General features: G+C 44.8%; 1 protein-coding gene across 1 annotated transcript in view; it reads right to left on the bottom strand.

Moving 5' to 3' along the window:
• LOC147613597 (transcription initiation factor TFIID subunit 15-like) overlaps positions 1-20,328 on the bottom strand; it is a 41,704-nt gene extending 21,376 nt beyond the window's left edge. Inside the window, exon 1 of the mRNA XM_086781603.1 lies at positions 20,040-20,328. Within this exon, the coding sequence (XP_086637729.1) occupies positions 20,040-20,144 (105 nt within the window). The 5' untranslated portion in view covers positions 20,145-20,328. The remainder of the gene's footprint in view (positions 1-20,039) is intronic.
• Positions 20,329-20,584: the final 256 nt, after the last annotated feature.

The following is a 20,584-nucleotide window of genomic DNA, read 5'->3' on the forward strand; positions in this document are numbered from 1 at the left end:
GGATATGTGAACCATGAGTTTCATAAGTCCAATGCAGCCCAAATAAAGAGAGCCAAAAAGAATAATCCATAAACCTGATGATGGATCCAAGAATCCATACACCTGTATACCATAATCCTTGTATACCATAACTCTTACCACATACTCCATGCTAACCACACACCTTGGAGTAGAGGTGGACTTTATCCATAAAAGCATCATATCCATGAGATATCCAAAGATTTCTTCTCTATAAACTCGGACAGATTCATCCATAGAAATTGCTTGTGAAGCCCAATATCTATATGAATCTCGTCCAAGAAACAAATCTCCATAGATATAATCCATCCCAATAAAGAGAGCCATGAAAAGAATTCATCCCATTAAAGGGAGCCATAAACAATGTTTCCCTGAAGCCATCTCAAGGCAAACAATAACACCTTTCTCCTTGCATGGCTATACAAGGGTTAGTGAACATCAAAAAAACTTCATAGTAAATAGCAAAAGCACCAACTTTGCAAACTCAAAGTATACTTAGCTTTTCTTTGCCAGGTTGGTCATGGAGCCAAAAGAAATATCTCCTCACCATATCCTTAAGATATCCCAAATATATCTACATATAGCTTGCATATAAACTTGATAATATAATCCACAATATCTATATGGAAAGAGTGCTAAACACGTGCACTTAAAGCCAACTCCATACTTCCAAGATAAATTTTGTGAATTCATAAATCCTTAGATCAACAAGCTATCTACTGGTCATACTCTTCCTTCATAGGCTATAAAGCGACTAGCCATGCTTAACAGCAATGATGGTAAGTGTGGTCCCCACTTGATCTTTTCTCTTCCTTATTGATAAAAGGAAAGCTCATACCAATGTAACTCGCGATGCCCGGGAGACTAGGGCCTTTGACACACTTGTTGATACCATCAATGCATATTAAAACATTTAAACATGGCCACAGCCTTAACACATATCCATCATCACTGTGAATAAAACATAAAAGCTGGACAAAACATCCACAAATGCTGAAAATGGAGCTTGCACATGTAACACCGCATAGAGGCCGGAATGGACCGACCCCCCAGTATTTTATTACCCAAGGAAAAAATATTATGTACAAGCTTTGAGGGCCTTACTTGTGACATGTGGGAGGTTAAGATCGTAGTAATCACAACCTTAGTCTAACTAAACTGCACTTAATGATGTTCAAGAGACAGATAAATATGTGTCAATGCAATGCAGCTATATTAGATGAATGAATGCGGTTACAATGAGATCCAAATGGATCTGTACTGCTGAATATGCTGAATGAACTGTAGGAACTGCTGTCCCCTATCTTTCCCTTGTCTCCTGGGAAGGAAACGCTGAAGGGAGGCTTTGGAACAGAGGCTGAATGCTGACCTGATGATGAAACGCAGCACTGTTGGGCTGAACTGACTGCGTTTGCTGATGATGATGCTGAGGATGATGCGTTTGCTGATTATGATGCTGAGGATGATGCGTTTGCTGATTATGCTGCTCCCAATGCTTCCTGGAGGAGATGCGTTGGAGAACACACTGCTGAATGCTCCTTTGATCAACCTGCTATCCTGAATGGGGAGTGGACTGAATATATATGCAAACATGCTGCTGGTCGGCCAGCATAAGGGCTGTCGGCCAGATGCCATGTCCACAAAATGTTGTCGGCTGCCCCATAAATGCCAGTAAAATACCTATAAAATTGCATAAATGCCTGAATAATGCCTGATAAAATCCTGATGATGCTAATGATGCTAGAATGATGCCATGTCACTGTACACCTGACTGGTGTGCACGTGACATTCCCCGCTGCTAAACTGTTGCTGGGTGATAAATCTGGCAACCTGTCATGTGCATCAGCAATGCCATGGACATTTCTAGGGCTAAATCCAGAAGGGGCAAGCAGATAAAGATTATGAACCAGTAGAACCAGAAGGTAGGAGCTTCAGGTGACTCATCTGAGGTGAGCATGGAGCAGGACCAAGTGGGATCATGCCAGAGGGGCTGTCGGCTGCAAGAAAAGGGATGCTGGCTACCAGAGGAGCTGTCGGCTGAAGCCATCAGAGAGGTTGGGCATCAATGACAAGGACAAGCAGTCGGCTGAATTAAAGGGGCTTTAATGAACATGTAACTGGCCGACCAGCAGTCGGCCAGTTCACCATTTATTCCAAGGCCTATATAAAGGCACCCTTGCTCCTTGTTTTATTCATTCCACCCACTAGGGGTGAGAGTCAGTAGGATCCTAGTCTAGGGCAGATTTTAGGTGTGTTATCACCTTTTCAAGAGGGCAGCCAAGGGCTGCAAAGACATGTACCCTTTTTGTACAATAGATATACTGAAATTCCAGCACTTCTCACTCTCTCTCTCTACTCTCTCTCTACCTGCGTTTTTGCATCAGATGGTGCGTTTTTGCATCAGAAGGTTTTCAAGAGTGTTTAGGGCTGAAAGAAGACTACCCAGAGCTTCCGCGCGTTACATTGGTATCAGAGCATCAAGCTCAGCCAAGCTAATCACTGATTCAGTCCCATATGATGGTGTACAAGTCCAAGGTACAGGAAAGTACACGGATTCGAAGCCCACGGCAAGAACACAGAACGGGAAGAACTCCCAGGAGGTTTGTTGGTGGTGTTCCACAGTGCCAGATGGGGATGGCAGTTCCGTGAGCCAGATAGGTTCTAAGGGAACGGTCCCAAGGGAGGTTGATCCTCCAAGGGTGATGTGAGAGTGCCAGACTCAGTTCCAGGAACGAAGACCAAGACGGTGTTCAGAGTCAGGGCAGGAATGGATTGTGGACTAGAGGAAGACGAGATGCATAGATCTTCATCAGAGACAGAGTGGTTTGGAGAACAGATTGGATTTTCAGAGAAAAAGGTTTGCCAGGGATGGATGATGACAGAGGGACTTCAGGACAGGATTGGGATGATGACAGTCATCCAAGAGCAGGTTGGATTCCCGTCATCAAGTTTAGCAGAGGGGGATGTCATGTGCATCAGCAATGCCATGGACATTTCTAGGGCTAAATCCAGAAGGGGCAAGCAGATAAAGATTATGAACCAGTAGAACCAGAAGGTAGGAGCTTCAGGTGACTCATCTGAGGTGAGCATGGAGCAGGACCAAGTGGGATCATGCCAGAGGGGCTGTCGGCTGCAAGAAAAGGGATGCTGGCTACCAGAGGAGCTGTCGGCTGAAGCCATCAGAGAGGTTGGGCAGCAGGCGCATCAATGACAAGGACAAGCAGTCGGCTGAATTAAAGGGGCTTTAATGAACATGTAACTGGCCGACCAGCAGTCGGCCAGTTCACCATTTATTCCAAGGCCTATATAAAGGCACCCTTGCTCCTTGTTTTATTCATTCCACCCACTAGGGGTGAGAGTCAGTAGGATCCTAGTCTAGGGCAGATTTTAGGTGTGTTATCACCTTTTCAAGAGGGCAGCCAAGGGCTGCAAAGACATGTACCCTTTTTGTACAATAGATATACTGAAATTCCAGCACTTCTCACTCTCTCTCTCTACTCTCTCTCTACTTGCGTTTTTGCATCAGATGGTGCGTTTTTGCATCAGATGGTGCGTTTTTGCATCAGAAGGATTTCAAGAGTGTTTAGGGCTGAAAGAAGACTACCCAGAGCTTCCGCGCGTTACACAACCTTCGACTCCTCTGTGATCCTTCTCCTCCGAACCACTGCCCCCTTCTGTCTTCTGCTGGGATTGAGGCCGTCTGCAGGAGTGAAATCCTTTGAGCCAAGACTCTATGTACTGCGGGAACTGAATGGCAAATACCTGAGTCACCCCTGACCTGCCTCTGGAAACCTTTCACCTACCATCTCCGTCGTACCTGAAGCTCTGAACCTCCTGAGGCGATGTTGGAGCAAACTTCCGTCTTCTGTGGAAGAGAAACCCCCTGCTGCTGCCAGTTGAAGTCCAAACTTATGTCCTCCTTTGATGATGGATGTCATTCTTCCCTGAGAGTTCATGGGCAACATGTATGCAGGACTGACTGCTAAGATGTCTATTATGGAAGCCATGTGCAACCCCTGATGCAGACCTAAGGGAAAATCCCTAAGGGTGGCTTGCAAAATTTTGAGAACTGGATTTAACTGTGCGGGAGCGATAAAAATGATGATTGACTGAATGACTGCTGGAATGAACATGCTCTAAGGCTGGTTACCCTGTAACGCTCTGATACCAATGTGACCTGTGGGAGGTTAAGATCGTAGTAATCACAACCTTAGTCTAACTAAACTGCACTTAATGATGTTCAAGAGACAAATAAATATGTGTCAATGCAATGCAGCTATATTAGATGAATGAATGCGGTTACAATGAGATCCAAATGGATCTGTACTGCTGAATATGCTGAATGAACTGTAGGAACTGCTGTCCCCTATCTTTCCCTTGTCTCCTCGGAAGGAAACGCTGAAGGGAGGCTTTGGAACAGAGGCTGAATGCTGACCTGATGATGAAACGCAGCACTGTTGGGCTGAACTGACTGCGTTTGCTGATGATGATGCTAAGGATGATGCGTTTGCTGATTATGATGCTGAGGATGATGCGTTTGCTGATTATGCTGCTCCCAATGCTTCCTGCGTTGGAGAACACACTGCTGAATGCTGCTTTGATCAACCTGCTATCCTGAATGGGGAGTGGACTGAATATATATGCAAACATGCTGCTGGTCGGCCAGCATAAGGGCTGTCGGCCAGATGCCATGTCCACAAAATGCTGTCGGCTGCCCCATAAATGCCAGTAAAATACCTATAAAATTGCATAAATGCCTGAATAATGCCTGATTAAATCCTGATAAAATCCTGATGATGCTAATGATGCTAGAATGATGCCATGTCACTGTACACCTGACTGGTGTGCACGTGACATTACTCTCCCAACGCAAGATGCCGGATTATCCATATACAAATGCCATAACGCAGCCACACGAGGCAACTAAGCCGGAACATAGGCTGTAGAAATGTTGAGCAAATAATATAATCCATATACCTCCGTGTGGGCACTGATTCCCCAAAAACCACGGGTCTTTATGCAATAGAGCTGGTACCACAAGTACGACTCTCCATTCAGCCGGTACAAGTACAATGGCTAGTACATCAAGTAAGATGGCTGGTACAACCGGTATAGTGGCAAGTACAAGTATAAATTTTGGTACAAGTACAATGGTTGGTACAATCGATACAGTGGTTGGTACAACAAGTACAATTGTTGGTACGATAGATACAACAAGTACACATTCTGGTATAACACGTACAATGGCTAGTAAAGCAAGTAGAAGGATCGGTACAACAAGTATAGTTCGGTACAACAAGTATAGTGACTAGTAATCATAATAAAATGATTAAATACCCTTGCCTTTGAAAGAGTGCACAGAGCGGAAGCAAAGTGGCACTAGAATGTGCTGAACAGAGAGTGCAAGACAGAGAGAGATATGGAGAGAACTATGCTGAATATATTGAAGCAAAACAGTCCCAAGCAAGAGACACAGATAGTCTCATAAGTGAGGGAGCAAAATATGTACAAGATTGAATGGGAAAAGAGAGGCCAGCACCCACTTTATAGTAAGGGAAGGCTGGCCGACTGGAGCTATTGGACATGGCCGACTGGTAAATGCCAGAAAGGCTGAGAAAAATCCCAAAGAAATAGTAGAAAAAGGGGCGGCCAGCCCACAAGCAAGGGCCATGCAAAAGGGACCAAATGGGCACCATAAAAGAGTAGAATCTCGGGATGAATATGATAACACCCCCTCTCAGCACCAGATGCTGAACAAACTCCGAGAATCCGAAGATGAGGAGCCAAGGAAGCCTGAGAAACCAGCTTGGTGAACAAATCTGCAGCATTCTCCACGGAAGGACAATACTCCAAACGCAAATCTCTAGCAAGTACCCATTCACGAACATAGTGATACTGAATCTCAGTGTGTTTCGTACGAGCATGAAACACAAGGTTCTTGGCGATGGTGATGCAACTCTGATTGTCACACCAAAGAAGAGTAGATCCGGTAGGAGGACAACCGAGCTCCTCCAATAATCTCTGCAACCATATTGCCTCACATGCAGCATAACAAACTGCACGGTACTCCCCCTCCGTAGAGGAAAGCGCCACAGTAGGATGCCTTAGGTATGCATTAGTAACCCATCCATCTGCATTCTTGCACAGCATATAGGGTTGCACATGGCTTGCATAGCAGACATCTTAGCAGTCATCTTAGCAGTGTCACCAGGAGGTGAAACTTTTTGCAGTTGTTTTCCTTATTTACATTTCTTTATAAATATATATATTTTTCTTTTCTTTCTCTTTGGTTGCTGTTGCTTTCCCCCGGGATCTCTTGGAAGGGCTTGGGCCATTGCAATGTCAGAATGGGTCAGCCAGTGGGACTTTGGACCAATGGTTGGCTAAGCCTGAGAACTGCATTGAAAGATGAAGGACAGTGTCCAGGACATGGGCATTGAAAGATGAAGGACAGTGTCCAGGACATGGGCACTGAAAGATGAATGACAGTGTCTAGGACATGGGCACTGAATGAGGGTATAGGCCAGTTTACACTAGTAAGTGGCCGCCACCGAAATGTGAATGTATCTTGAATTCTAAGCAAATTCTGAAGTGACCATAGTGGTCAAAGATGGTCAGGAGACCAGAAGGAATGCAGATGACATCATCCCTAAAATTTAGGGAACTGCTATTTTTGGCAGTGTCGGAATTGAAAAGTGTTCGCGTCAGTTTGTGCGGAATGTCAAGGGGACCAAAAGCTGACAAAGGACTGTTGTGAGAATGTGAACCAGTCAGGAGATTTTTAGCCTGGAAGATTGCATGTGGAAAAGGCTTAAAAATGTGCCAAGTGTCAAATTTTGGTGCATTTTCCTCATTGAGAAGAGGGAAGCGTGGGAATTTGGGAAGAGAGGCTCATTTTGCAGCCATCGTGTGGTTTTGTTGCAGAAAAACCAGCATTCGTGGTGCATTCCCTTGCCCTACAACTCAGGAATCGAGGGTTGAGCTTGCTCCCCACAGCCTCTCTCTCTCTTTCTCTCTCTTGCAGACTATGGAAATGCTATCATCAGATAAAATCAGGTACAATTGTGTGAATTTCATGCTTATATGCAAAGGCTAGTTGCCTCCTTGAACAGGAACACGTGTAGTTGGTTCCTACACCAAAGCAGGGACAAAAGAGGGTAATAACCTCTTCAAAACAATGCTGTTTCAGCACTGTTTAGGTGCTGTTTTTGGGCTGTTATGTTGCCCGGTTGATGCCAAAATGCAGTAGGACTTTGCTAAAGTCCTCCAGGACAGTGCAAGGGTTATTTTGGGCTGAAAACAGAGCTGAAAACAGGTCTGTGCAGAAAATTACAGCAAGCTGAATTGTGATGTTTTGGACTCCATTGGGTAGCTTGATGCCTATGAAAGTGAGCCTGTCAGTTGGGATTCATTCTGAGATGTTATGGAACAGTTTTAATGCAGTTATGCTGGCAAAATTCTCCTAGAATTTGAAAAATTCAGCTGATGTAAGTAGAGTGCTTTGTTGCACTTGTGCTTTGTAATTTCCAACCTTTTAACAATAAAGAAATACCGCAAGGGGCGCCGGACTTTGGGGCCAATGTGTTGTTGAGCGAGGGAGCGAGATTCTGTGAATGTGTGTCTCAGTAAGTCCAGGTTATTTGTGAATGAATTACCGCTTTATGTGTCCATAGACCGGTTTTATGGTTCCATTGCCGGGATTTGAACCCGGGTCGCCTGGGTGAAAGCCAGGTATCCCTTAAACTTTCAGTTGACAGTATGACAGACAAAGAGAAAGGCAAGCTCCCTGCCGAAGAGAGTTCCTCTTCTACTCGCAGACAGCATATAGAGGTGACAGGTGCCCAGGTGTCAGCCTCTGCTCGGATGGAGCCAGTAGTACAGCCAGCCTTGTTAGAGGAAGAACAGGAACAAGAGGATTTATTTCATGCGCAGCTCCTGAGCATGGTTGGTACCTTTGAACAGTTGGTGAAGAATCCTAGGATGAAGAGGTATTTGCAGTCAAGGACAGGGGATTCTCAGGCTGAATCATCTCAGCATGCAGTTGAGAGGGCACAGGAACAAATGCCAAGGATGACACAGCATGTAGAGCAGACACCAGTAGTGGCAGCTGATCCAGTGCAGCATGTTACACAGGCACAGGTACATGCATTTAATGGCCAGGAAAGTAATGTGCAAAGGGTCATGCCGACCATTCCTCCATTCGTTGCTTTCCAACCTGGCTATTTTGGTGGTGGGTCTGTTTTCCAGGCCATGGCTAGACCGCCCACAGTTTTGCCAGGATTGATGTCAAGAGGGTCACCAGGAATGATGCCTATGGAAGCTGTGAACCCTCTTTATGCCAATATAGGTGTGCAGCCCGGATTTCAAACTTATTTTAGTCCAGTTTTGGGGCCCGCAGCACCTGTCAGTGTGGCTGAATTTTCTCAACCTAGTGGACAAAGAGCAGTAAGGATTGATGCAGAAAAGGTGCCAAAGGATTACAAAGAAGGAGGTCAAGCAGTAAAGTTTGAGACTTTCAGTGGGATGCAAGACAAATTGAAAGCGTTGACTTTTATTCAGCAGTTTGATGCAGCATACACTGGGGGTAACTTTACATAGTCTTCTAAGGTGCGGAAGGCTGCTACTTTCTTGAAAGGTAATGCATTGCAGTGGTGGACCTCACTGTTGATGCAAGGACAAGCACCTGCTACATGGGTTCAGTTTAAACAGCAGTTCTCTTTTGCCTGGCTTACAAATACTTTTGAAGTGGATGTTATGACAGCATGGCACAAACTTGATGCAGCCAACTGTGTAAATTTGGAAGAGTATAATAAGAAGTTTTGGGATGCACTCTTGCCAGTAACTTCTTACAGGACAGTGCCATTGTCAGAGCAAATAGAGAAGTATTGCTGTGGTTTGCCCAAAGAAATTAGGGATTATTGCATTAAGACCAATGTTTCTAATATGACTCAGCTCATTGAAAATACAAACATGGCTAATGCATTGCTACAGGGAGGTTCGCGTGGCTTTAAGAGCACACTGAACAAGGAACCTCACGGCAAACAGGAACCACTTGTGAAGAGGGATTTCCCACCTAGACCATTCTATAGAAAGAAGCCATTTGAGAAGAAGACTTGGCAGTCACAACCTCAGAAAAGTGTTGGTCAAGGCAAAGGACAGAAGAGGCCACTATATGGCAAGTCATTTGAAGAGAGAAAGGCATTAATGCAAGCTGGGAAATGTTTCATCTGTGAACAAAAAGGGCATATGGCTGCAAAATGTCCACAACAGCCAGCAAAAGATGCCGAGGATAAAGAAGGGCCACTCAAGAAGAAGACAATGCCGAGTGCAGGATTGGTACCTGACATGGTTGGTGACCAGCCATGTGATAATGCTACAGAATTGTGCAGAGCATGGGGTAAAATCAGAGATACTACAGTGCTGATTTTCTTTGACCCTGGTGCTCGAGCCAACTTTATTTCACCGGCATTGGCAGCCAAGTTGGGAATTCGTGCTGAAGAGATGGGACCAGTTGGACAGGCTGATTTGGCATGCCCTGGGCATTCAGTTCCTGTCACTCCTATACTTGGCAAACTTCGCATACATATACAGAGTTATGTGGACACTGAGGAGTTTCTTATCATGCCCTTGGAAGGATGTGATGTCTTGTTGGGAATTCCATGGTGTCATAGGAAACATGCAGTGTTGGATGCTTTCAACAGGAAAATCACAATTGTACATAGGGACAAGACCCATGTTTTGGATGTGAAGCTGAAAGGAGAGTCTGTCCCAGTTATTTCTGCTTCTGCTATCACTTCAGTAATGAAAAATCATCTTTCTGCGTACTTGGTTTTTGCAAAGCAAATGAATGAAGTTGAAACTGATTTGTCTACACTAGACGAAGGTAGAAAAGCTTTCTTGGATATGTTCAAAGATTGTTTTTCAGAATCTTTACCAGGAGAGTTACCCCCTGAGAGGCCAGAGGATCATGCCATAGATCTTATTCCAGGGTCTAGTCCGCCCAATAGGCCACCATACAGGGTTAGTGCAGCCCAGCAGAAAGAGATTATGACACAGGTTAATGAGCTGTTAGAGAAGGGACTAATTCAGCCCAGTAGTTCCCCGTTTTGTTCACCTGTGTTACTAGTACAGAAGAAAGACGGTTCATGGCGAATGTGTATTGACTACAGAGCCTTGAACAAGAACACGATCAAGAATAGATTTCCGATTCCGCGCATAGATGATATTCTTGATCGTTTGCAAGGAGCAGAAATGTTTAGCAGGATAGATTTGAAGAGTGGGTACCATCAGATTAGAATCAGACCCGAGGATGTGCACAAGACCGCATTTCGCACTACATTTGGTCTCTATGAGTTCTTAGTCATGCCTTTTGGATTGACAAATGCTCCTGCCACATTTAACAGAATGATGGATAGAATTTTCCGTCCTTACAGAAGCTTTGTGGGCACATTCTTTGATGACATGATTGTCTATTCAAAGAGTGAAGAGGAGCACAGAGACCATCTGACAGCAATCTTTAATGAGCTGAAACACAACAGATTGCTCATTAATGGCAAGAAGAGTGAATTCTTTTTGAAAGAAATTCACTTCCTTGGGCACATTGTATCAAAGGATGGTGTCACAATGGATCCTGCTAAGATTGAAGCAATCGTTTCATGGCCAGATTTACAGACTGTGCATGATGTTCGCAGTTTTCTTGGCCTATGCTCTTACTACCGCAGATTTGTAAGGCATTTTGCAGAGATTGCTTCACCGTTACATGCGCTTGAAAAGAAGGCTATTAAATGGCAATGGACAGATAAAGAGAAATCAGCATTTAGATGCCTGAAACAGAAAATGACTACAGATCCTGTGTTGACATTGCCAGATTTGTCTAAGTCATTTGTTGTGCAGTGTGATGCATGTGGGAACAGCATTGGTGCTGTCTTGATGCAGAATGGCCGAGTCGTGGCATATGAGAGTAGAATACTCTCTGACACTGAGAAGAACTATCAGATTTATGAGAAAGAGCTGCTAGCTGTGATCCATGCACTTACTAGTTGGAAACACTATTTGCTTGGTGCTGATTTTGTTGTGCAAACGGATCATCATACGCTCAGATACTTTCTCACACAGGCAAAGTTATCAGAGAAACACATGCGCTGGGCAAATTTTCTGTCAATGTTCCATTTTCAAATAGTGCATGTGGAAGGCAAGAAGAATGTGGTTGCAGATGCATTGTCTCGCAAACCACAAGTGTCAGCCGTTTCTATTTCTTATCACCAGGAATTGGATGATATGAAAGAGCAGTATGCCAGTGATGAAGATTTTTCCAGAATCTATGAGCAGCTAATGAATAATCAACATCATGATCACTATGTTTTAAAAGATGGCTTTCTTATGATGCATGGAAAGCTATGTGTGACTATGCAGTTAAGGCCGAAAGTAATGCTAGAAAGTCATGCTCCACCGTATGCTGGACATCGAGGCATTGATGCTACAGTGAAAGCGGTTGAGACTTTCTTTTATTGGCCAGCTTTGAGACGTGATCTTGATGCTTATGTCAGATCTTGCCTAGTATGCCAGAAGGTCAAGTTTGATAGACAGAAGGCACCTGGGTTATTGCAACCACTGCCTATTCCAGAGAGACCATGGGAAAGTATTGCCATGGACTTTATTTTTGATCTTCCAAGGACAACGACAGGGAATGACGGAATCTGGACTATAATATGTAGATTCAGTAAGCAGGCACACTTCATTCCTGTTAGAAAGAAGATAAAGCCCGAGCACATGGTAAAGGTTTTCATGCAGAATATCTTTAAATACCATGGTATGCCACAGTCTATAGTCAGTGATAGAGACCCAAGGATGACTAGCTTGTTTTCGAAAGCATTGTTTGAGAATATGGGCACGACCTTGAAATTCTCATCTTCTTTTCATCCTCAAACTGATGGGCAGTCTGAAGAGGCTAACTCTACTGTCTTGGATCTGCTGAAATGTTGTGTCAGAACATAAGGTAGCTTGGGAGCATTATTTGCCATTAGTAGAGTATGCCTACAACAATACAGTGCATTCCTCTACTGGCAAGGCGCCTTTTGAAATTGTTGAAGGTGGCAAGAAAGTACCTCCCATTCTGCAGACAAAGGATAAGATATTTGAAGCAGATCGGTATGTTGAGGGATGGCAAGAAGCGTATAAGAAGGTCAAATATGCCTTGGAAAAGTCACAAGCTAAGCAGAAAAGAGCTGCTGACATGCATCGTCGAGAGCTCTTGTTTAAAGAGAATGACTGGGTCTTATTGCGCTTTGAAAAGGCACGACTGAGAAAAAGAAAGGGCAAGGAACGTCTGTTTCCTAAGCTGAGTATGCGATATTATGGTCCTTTTCAAGTCTCAGAGAAGATACGTGATGTAGCATACAGGCTGAAATTGCCAGAAACCTGGAAGATACATAATGCATTTCATGTGAGCCTTTTGAGGCCTTTTATTGGCAACGTGCCAGAAGATATAGTGCCAGAGGAACAGCCTGAAGTAGAGGAATTGGATGAAATTCTGGTTCCTGAGCAGATTCTGGCCCATAAAGACAGAAAAGTGAAAGGACAAGTTGCAAGAAGATACTTGGTGAAATTCAGAAATTATTCACCAATGGATGCTAAATGGATGGATGAGGTTGAACTGGCTGATTCACCTCAGTTGATGCAACTTTACAAGGAAGCCTTCCTGTTAGAACCTGCAGTGGCTTAATATGCTTTTTGAAGCTGAATTCTGAATGACCTGTACATTTGTATTATATGTTTGGCAATGTACAGTTTTGACATTTGTTGTCAATGACTTAATCAATGAATGAACTTTCAGTGCTTTGAAGTTGTATCTGTTACGCTTCAAATGAATGATTTACATGTTGTGACACTAATAGTACAAGATATATGCTATCGCCCTGTGTTGCATCCGGAAACATGTATTTGAAAGGCTTAAACCTACGATGGCACAAATGGTAGTGGGGAATTCCTATCATCGCCCTGTGTCATGGAGATACATGCGATGACACTAATCACCTGGGGAATCTTGTGATCGTCCTGTGTCTGCATGTGGACTTGCAATCGAGGTCGCTTGCTTCTTTCAAGAGGGGGGTATGTCACCAGGAGGTGAAACTTTTTGCAGTTGTTTTCCTTATTTACATTTCTTTATAAATATATATATTTTTCTTTTCTTTCTCTTTGGTTGCTGTTGCTTTCCCCCGGGATCTCTTGGAAGGGCTTGGGCCATTGCAATGTCAGAATGGGTCAGCCAGTGGGACTTTGGACCAATGGTTGGCTAAGCCTGAGAACTGCATTGAAAGATGAAGAACAGTGTCCAGGACATGGGCATTGAAAGATGAAGGACAGTGTCCAGGACATGGGCACTGAAAGATGAATGACAGTGTCTAGGACATGGGCACTGAATGAGGGTATAGGCCAGTTTACACTAGTAAGTGGCCGCCACCGAAATGTGAATGTATCTTGAATTCTAAGCAAATTCTGAAGTGACCATAGTGGTCAAAGATGGTCAGGAGACAAGAAGGAATGCAGATGACATCATCCCTAAAATTTAGGGAACTGCTATTTTTGGCAGTGTCGGAATTGAAAAGTGTTCGCGTCAGTTTGTGCGGAATGTCAAGGGGACCAAAAGCTGACAAAGGACTGTTGTGAGAATGTGAACCAGTCAGGAGATTTTTAGCCTGGAAGATTGCATGTGGAAAAGGCTTAAAAATGTGCCAAGTGTCAAATTTTGGTGCATTTTCCTCATTGAGAAGAGGGAAGCGTGGGAATTTGGGAAGAGAGGCTCATTTTGCAGCCATCGTGTGGTTTTGTTGCAGAAAAACCAGCATTCGTGGTGCATTCCCTTGCCCTACAACTCAGGAATCGAGGGTTGAGCTTGCTCCCCACAGCCTCTCTCTCTCTTTCTCTCTCTTGCAGACTATGGAAATGCTATCATCAGATAAAATCAGGTACAATTGTGTGAATTTCATGCTTATATGCAAAGGCTAGTTGCCTCCTTGAACAGGAACAGGTGTAGTTGGTTCCTACACCAAAGGAGGGACAAAAGAGGGTAATAACCTCTTCAAAACAATGATGTTTCAGCACTGTTTAGGTGCTGTTTTTGGGCTGTTATGTTGCCCGGTTGATGCCAAAATGCAGTAGGACTTTGCTAAAGTCCTCCAGGACAGTGCAAGGGTTATTTTGGGCTGAAAACAGAGCTGAAAACAGGTCTGTGCAGAAAATTACAGCAAGCTGAATTGTGATGTTTTGGACTCCATTGGGTAGCTTGATGCCTATGAAAGTGAGCCTGTCAGTTGGGATTCATTCTGAGATGTTATGGAACAGTTTTAATGCAGTTATGCTGGCAAAATTCTCTAGAATTTGAATAATTCAGCTGATGTAAGTAGAGTGCTTTGTTGCACTTGTGCTTTGTAATTTCCAACCTTTTAACAATAAAGAAATACCGCAAGGGGCGCCGGACTTTGGGGCCAATGTGTTGTTGAGCGAGGGAGCGAGGATTCTGTGAATGTGTGTCTCAGTAAGTCCAGGTTATTTGTGAATGAATTACCGCTTTATGTGTCCATAGACCGGTTTTAGCAGTCAGTCTTGCATACATGTTACCCATGAACTAGTTCTCTGGGAAAGAATGACATCCATCATCAAAGGAGGACATAAGTTTTGGGCTTCAACTGGCAGCAGCAGAAAGCAGGGGGTTTCTCTTCCACAGAAGACGGAAGTTTGCTCCAACATCGCCTCAGGAGGTTCAGAGCTTCAGGTACGACGGAGATGGTAGGTGAACGGTTTCCACAGGCAGGTCAAGGGTGACTCAGGTATTTGCCATTCAATTCCGCAGTACATAGAGTCTTGGCTCAAAGGATTTCACTCCTGCAGACGGCCTCAGTCCCAGCAGAAGACAGAAGGGGGCAATGGTTCGGAGGAGAAGGATCACAGAGGAGTCGAAGGTTGCCAGGTATCCACCCAGCAACAGTTTAGCAGCGGGGAATGTCACGTGCACACCAGTCAGGTGTACAGTGACATGGCATCATTTTATGGCATCATTAGCATCATCAGGTTCATCAGGTATTTTACAAGCATTTAGTTATGATTTATTCAGGCATATATCAGGGTGTTTTATCACCAAAATCAGCATGACATCATTTATAAGGCAGCCGACTACCATTTATGGTATTTTATGGTATTTATGAGCATTTCAAGTACTGGCCGACTGCAGCCCATCTGGCCGACCAGCTCTCTCACCCATATATTTATAGGCGCCTCTCCATTCAGCATTCAGCACATCATCATCTGGTTCTTCATGCGTTTTCAACCTCTTATCTCAGCATAGAGGTCAGCGCATATCAGATAGAAGCATTCAGCAGTGTGTTCTCCAATGCATCTCCTCCAGGAAGCCTTGGGAGCAGCATAACCAGCCAACGCATCAGCATATCAGTAACGCATCATCATCAGCATTCATCTTCAGCAAACGCAGCAACATTCAGCTCAGTTTCAGCCCATCAGTTCTGCGTTTCATCATCAGGTCAGCATTCAGCCTCTGTTCCAAAGCCTCCCTTCAACGTTTCCTTCCCAGGAGACAAGGGAAAGATAGTGGACAGCAGTTCCTACAGTTTATTCAGCATATAGGCAGCATATTCAGCAGTATAGATCCATTTGGATCTCATTGTAACCGCATTCATCATCTAATATAGCTGCATTGCATTGACACATATTTGTCTATCTCTTAAACATCATTAACTGCAGTTTAGTCAGGCTGTCTTTCCTGGAGACAATTGACCCTTTGATTCACTATCATTAACCCTTTCAAGGGGCTTGTGTCTTCCTCGCAGGGCATCAGACCCACGAGAGGCACTAGATGGACCCCTCGAATTTGGCACTTCCAAAGGGTTGCCTTGGCTGTCCATTGTGTTTAAGTCTACTAAAAGCGGGATGTCCAGTACACAGGTTCGTTTCCTCACTAGGAAGAGGGAAACAACCGTGCTCTGATACCAATGAAACCGATCCCGTCAAGTGGGAAGACTCCGTTGGACACCCACACGAGTAATAGCACAACTTTAAAACCACAATTTGAAATGGACAACTTAATACAACTTGAAATTGAAATGAAATGAAATGGAAAGATGGACACCAGCACTGGGGCCGGAACGGGCCGACCCCCCCCCTCAATATATGATATATTTATTGGGAGTATTTAACAAATACAATGCTCCATGGGTTCCAAGAACCAGACGATGTCCATGTACATATGAATACAGTACCAAACAAATAGGCTCGAAGTCGACGTTCGAAGTAGATGCTCGAAGCAGAACGACCACTAGCGTGGTCCAGTCTCTACGGTCCTGTGCTTTCATTGGACTCCGCGGAGAGCGCCTCACTGGTGTTCCGAGACCACACACAAACAGGCGCTCTCGTACTGCAAAGAGGAGATGGAGGTAGTGTAGGTGCCTGCAGTGGAAAAGGTAACCTGCTGGAAGACAGGTGCAGGAGAGCACACAGGCGCCTACAAGGGCAACACCATCTGCTAGAAATAGTACCAACAGCCTGTGAAGATAGCAGCAAAACCTTCTAGGGGTGGCAGCTGCTTGCTCAGCGCAGCTGGCTGAAGTTGTTAGCCGCCTACTGAAAGTACAGCAATCTGTACTATCCGTATGAAAAAGAGAACACACAACCACCTGCTGGGTTACCTGGCGGCAGTCTACTGGGGATACAACGCGGCCTGCTGGTCAAGGAGTCGTCGCCGATTGCAGTACAGCTTGTATGAACAGGAAGCGGCTGGCTGCAGCTTGTACCGCCTGTAGCGCAGGGAGAAGCAGCCGCCGGTTGGAGGAGGGAGAAGCAGCCGCCTGAGCGAATATAACCACCTGCAGCCTTCGTGAAGATGGCGCCGTTTGTAAAAAAATAAATACAAAGAGATGATCGCCAGCATGCATTCGATGGAGGTGATGGCTTTCTTTTATTAAGGTTGGAGAGGGAGTAATACGACTAGTGATTTGGCTGGCCCCCCCACGCTTACATGTGGGTGGCCAGTTCCAAAGGGGTGTGGTAGGTGACCATGCCCACTCCCACACACACTTAAGTGGGGCTCCCCACCTTGGCCCCTAAGTGGGTGCCCACTTTTAAGTGGGTGTGAACATGTAACCTTATAAATCAAAAGGTTAGAAATAAAAGTATTAAACTAACATGTTCAATATACTTACCACCTGTTCACATGCACCAAAACTCGTCAGAAGACAGAGCAGACTTCACAACTCACTGGCAGGCCTCCCCGCTCAGTAAGTAACACGTCAAGCAGGCAAACACAAAAATACAAATCATGCGAAAACAGTTTCAAACATGCAAAATATGAGTGCATGTGCAAATAGTATCATGGACATATCTCCCGTTCATGGAACAAGTACAAAATATCTGTCGGCACAAAAATGGCACGACGTAAAACATAAAAACCTGGTCTTCCTATGGAGTGACAGTCCCATAGGTAAGACACAGTTCCAGGCACGAGCCTCCCTATGGTGTGACAGTCCCATAGGTAAGACACGGCACGAATACTAGCTCTTCCATGGGGTGACAATCCCATGGATAGAACACAGTCCAGGTCATACACGGGTGGCACCAGTCTGGCTCCCGTCCATATGACACCATCCTGCTAACACACGGGTGGCACCAGTCTGGCTCCCGTCCATGTCAGCAAAATACTGGCCTCTTCACATGAGACACCGGCCTAGCCTCAAGTGAACGAGACAAAAAATCTGGAGATGGACCAAATGGTCGGCCAATTGGTGACAATTGCAACACCACAAACCCGCTCTGCAAAGGCCACTCGAGAGAAAAACGCGGCACAAAAGTCTATTGTCCTAAAGAAAACAGGCCGCCTATGTCCAATCTCCACGTGGAAAGAAAACACTGATCAGAAAATACCTGGTGGCTGCAATTGGTGAATCTGGAAGAGAAGTGACCAGTAGGTGCTGTCCAGAAAACGCAGCAGCAAAGGGCTGCAGATCTGAGAGAAAACGCAGAGGAGAAGGTGCTGAAAACAGGGCTGAATCTGGGGCAGCAAGGAGGTTGCTAAACCGGGAGCGATGATACCATGAAAGAGTGCACAAAGCGGAAGCAAAGTGGGACTAGAATGTGTTGAACAAAGAGTGCAAGAGAGAGAGAGATATGGAGAGAACTATGCTGAATATATTGAAGCAAAACAGTCCCAAGCAAGAGACACAACTAGTCTCATAAGTGAGGGAGCAAAATATGTACAAGATTGAATGGGAAAAGAGAGGCCAGCACCCACTATTTATAGTAAGGGAAGACTGGCCGACCGGAGCTGCAAAACAGGCCGACTGGAGCTACTGGACATGGCCGACTAGTAAATGCTAAAAAGACTGGGAAAAATCCCAGAAAAATAGTAGAAAAAGAGGTGGCCATCCCACAAGCAAGGGCCATGCAAAAGGTACCAAATGGGCACCATTAAAAAGTAGAATCTGGGAATGAATATGCTAACAGCCTTCAATATTTCTTCGCAATAGAAGCCTCCAAAACAATCCCCAACAGCCGGTATTCTTCATGGGCAACCTTCAAGATAGAGAGAGAGAGAGTAGCCATCATTAGGGCAGCCTGTAACGGTGGTAGAGCCTAGTGTGCAGCAAGAGAGTCTATTCCAAATGAAGAGAGAGGACTCCAATTTATAGATTTGGGCCTCCCATGAGCTAAAATGGCAAGAGAAGGCTATAATGACAAAGTGGAGAGCCACACAATAGCTGAAGTGACAAGTGTAAGGCCACTTGTCTCACTTTGACCCACTTTCTGACAAGTGTGAGGCCACTTGTCTCACTTTGATCCACTTTCTTACCACATGTCCCAATCTAAGAGGTGGGTTCTCCCATAATCTTTGCCTCTAAAAATATCCCAACTAGTAGCCCATTTGTCATAGGTACTTTGCTAATTCTTGGTATCTGCTTAATTCCAGATGTAATGACGCGAACATAATTTCCATCAGAGTCGGGCCAAAAATAGCAACTCTCTTAAATTTTAGGAGTGTGGTCTTTTGTATTCCAGGATAATTCCCCATTCCCAAAGCTTGTACTTTCCAAATATTTCCACGTCCTGGAGTCCACTAGACCCCTTTCATGCTGGAAAATGTCCAGGCTAGTGACAAAAACATGCGATGAAGACGCATGTGTTCAATGCAACGGTGACATGTGCAAAGGTGGCCCCCCGGCATTCGCATACACAAAAGGATCCCTCCATAAAATGCATTCTCCATGGATATACTCGATGCGGGTGATACATGATCAGCTTTGGTTGTTCTCCACATTATGCATAATTTTCAGCCCATGATAGGGCTCACATGAGTGCACCTAGTCTGATCCCTGTGGATTTCCTCACTTTACAACTTTCATGGCTCACAATAGCCTAAACACTCTCTAAACCCTTCCCCAAATGGACATGGCACAAGTCTGGGGGCTGATGCACGTGACACTTCTTAAAACTAATACCAAGTTAGCTTTAGCCTTTCAATGTGCTTCATTAAAGCTAGTAATTAGCATTAGTAAAACCTAATCAGTATTGCCAGTCTTGTGACGTCTTTCGAGGACAGTATGTGCCAAGTATCGTCCTTGACTCTATGGAAGGATATCTAACCACATGATAAACAATGATAAGTGTGCATACGCTCAAACCTCTGACTTCATGTATACTGGCCATCTGCCACACTGGGCTAAACGATCCACAACAGCAGAAAACCGTGGCAGCCCTACTTGTTAAAAGACTAAGGCAGACCGAAAGTGCTCACAGTGACATCCAACCACAGTGAGCAGACATTGAGATCAAGGTGTTCAAGGGAGAGCTGCTTGAGTAGGATCCAACGGCAAGTGTACGACAATGGCATCAAATCCCATACACAAAACAAAGCAGAAAGTGTGCGAAATCTTTGCCTGTTCCACCAAAGATCTCATGTGCCTCTTACCAAGGCTTACAAGACAAAAAAGATATCTCTGCGCAGGGTTATGTATCTCTCTTACCTTCAGAACGCCGATGGTGCCGAAGTGTTCAGCCAGCAAGATCTCGTCGGTTCCTGACGGAAGGTTGCAGACGTAGATGGAGTTCGTAGCTGGGGCTCCTAACATCGCGTCCTAGAGAAAACTCGTGAAAAGAACAGACAAAAGAAGGATTCAAATAGGGCACAAATCAAGGTGCTATAGAAACCCAAAAAAGCAGAGTCCCCATCACTCTGCCGAAGAGACCCAAAATAGCAGAGTCCCACCTTCAAAATCAATTTTGGGTTTCAAAAGAAATGAGATAAATTTTGTTTGTGCCACCCTTACAACCCTCATTCAAGGAGAACATGGGGAGATGATTTTTGCTCATTTTCTTTCTTTTTTTAGGAGCAAGCCTACTTGATATTTGGTGGAGTTTGTGTGAATGTCCAATCTAAGAGGAACTCTTGGGCTAAATATCCCATGCCTACAGGACTCCCTCCCCCAAATGGTAGATCCTTCATACGTTACATGATTGCCCGATAAGTAGCCTGCCCGAAAGCGACGAGAAAACTTGCCTCAAGGCGGTG

Source organism: Cibotium barometz, chromosome 43 (assembly GCF_041138505.1).
Source record: "Cibotium barometz isolate CiBa-2024 chromosome 43, ASM4113850v1, whole genome shotgun sequence".
NCBI classification, from domain to species: domain Eukaryota; kingdom Viridiplantae; phylum Streptophyta; class Polypodiopsida; order Cyatheales; family Cibotiaceae; genus Cibotium; species Cibotium barometz.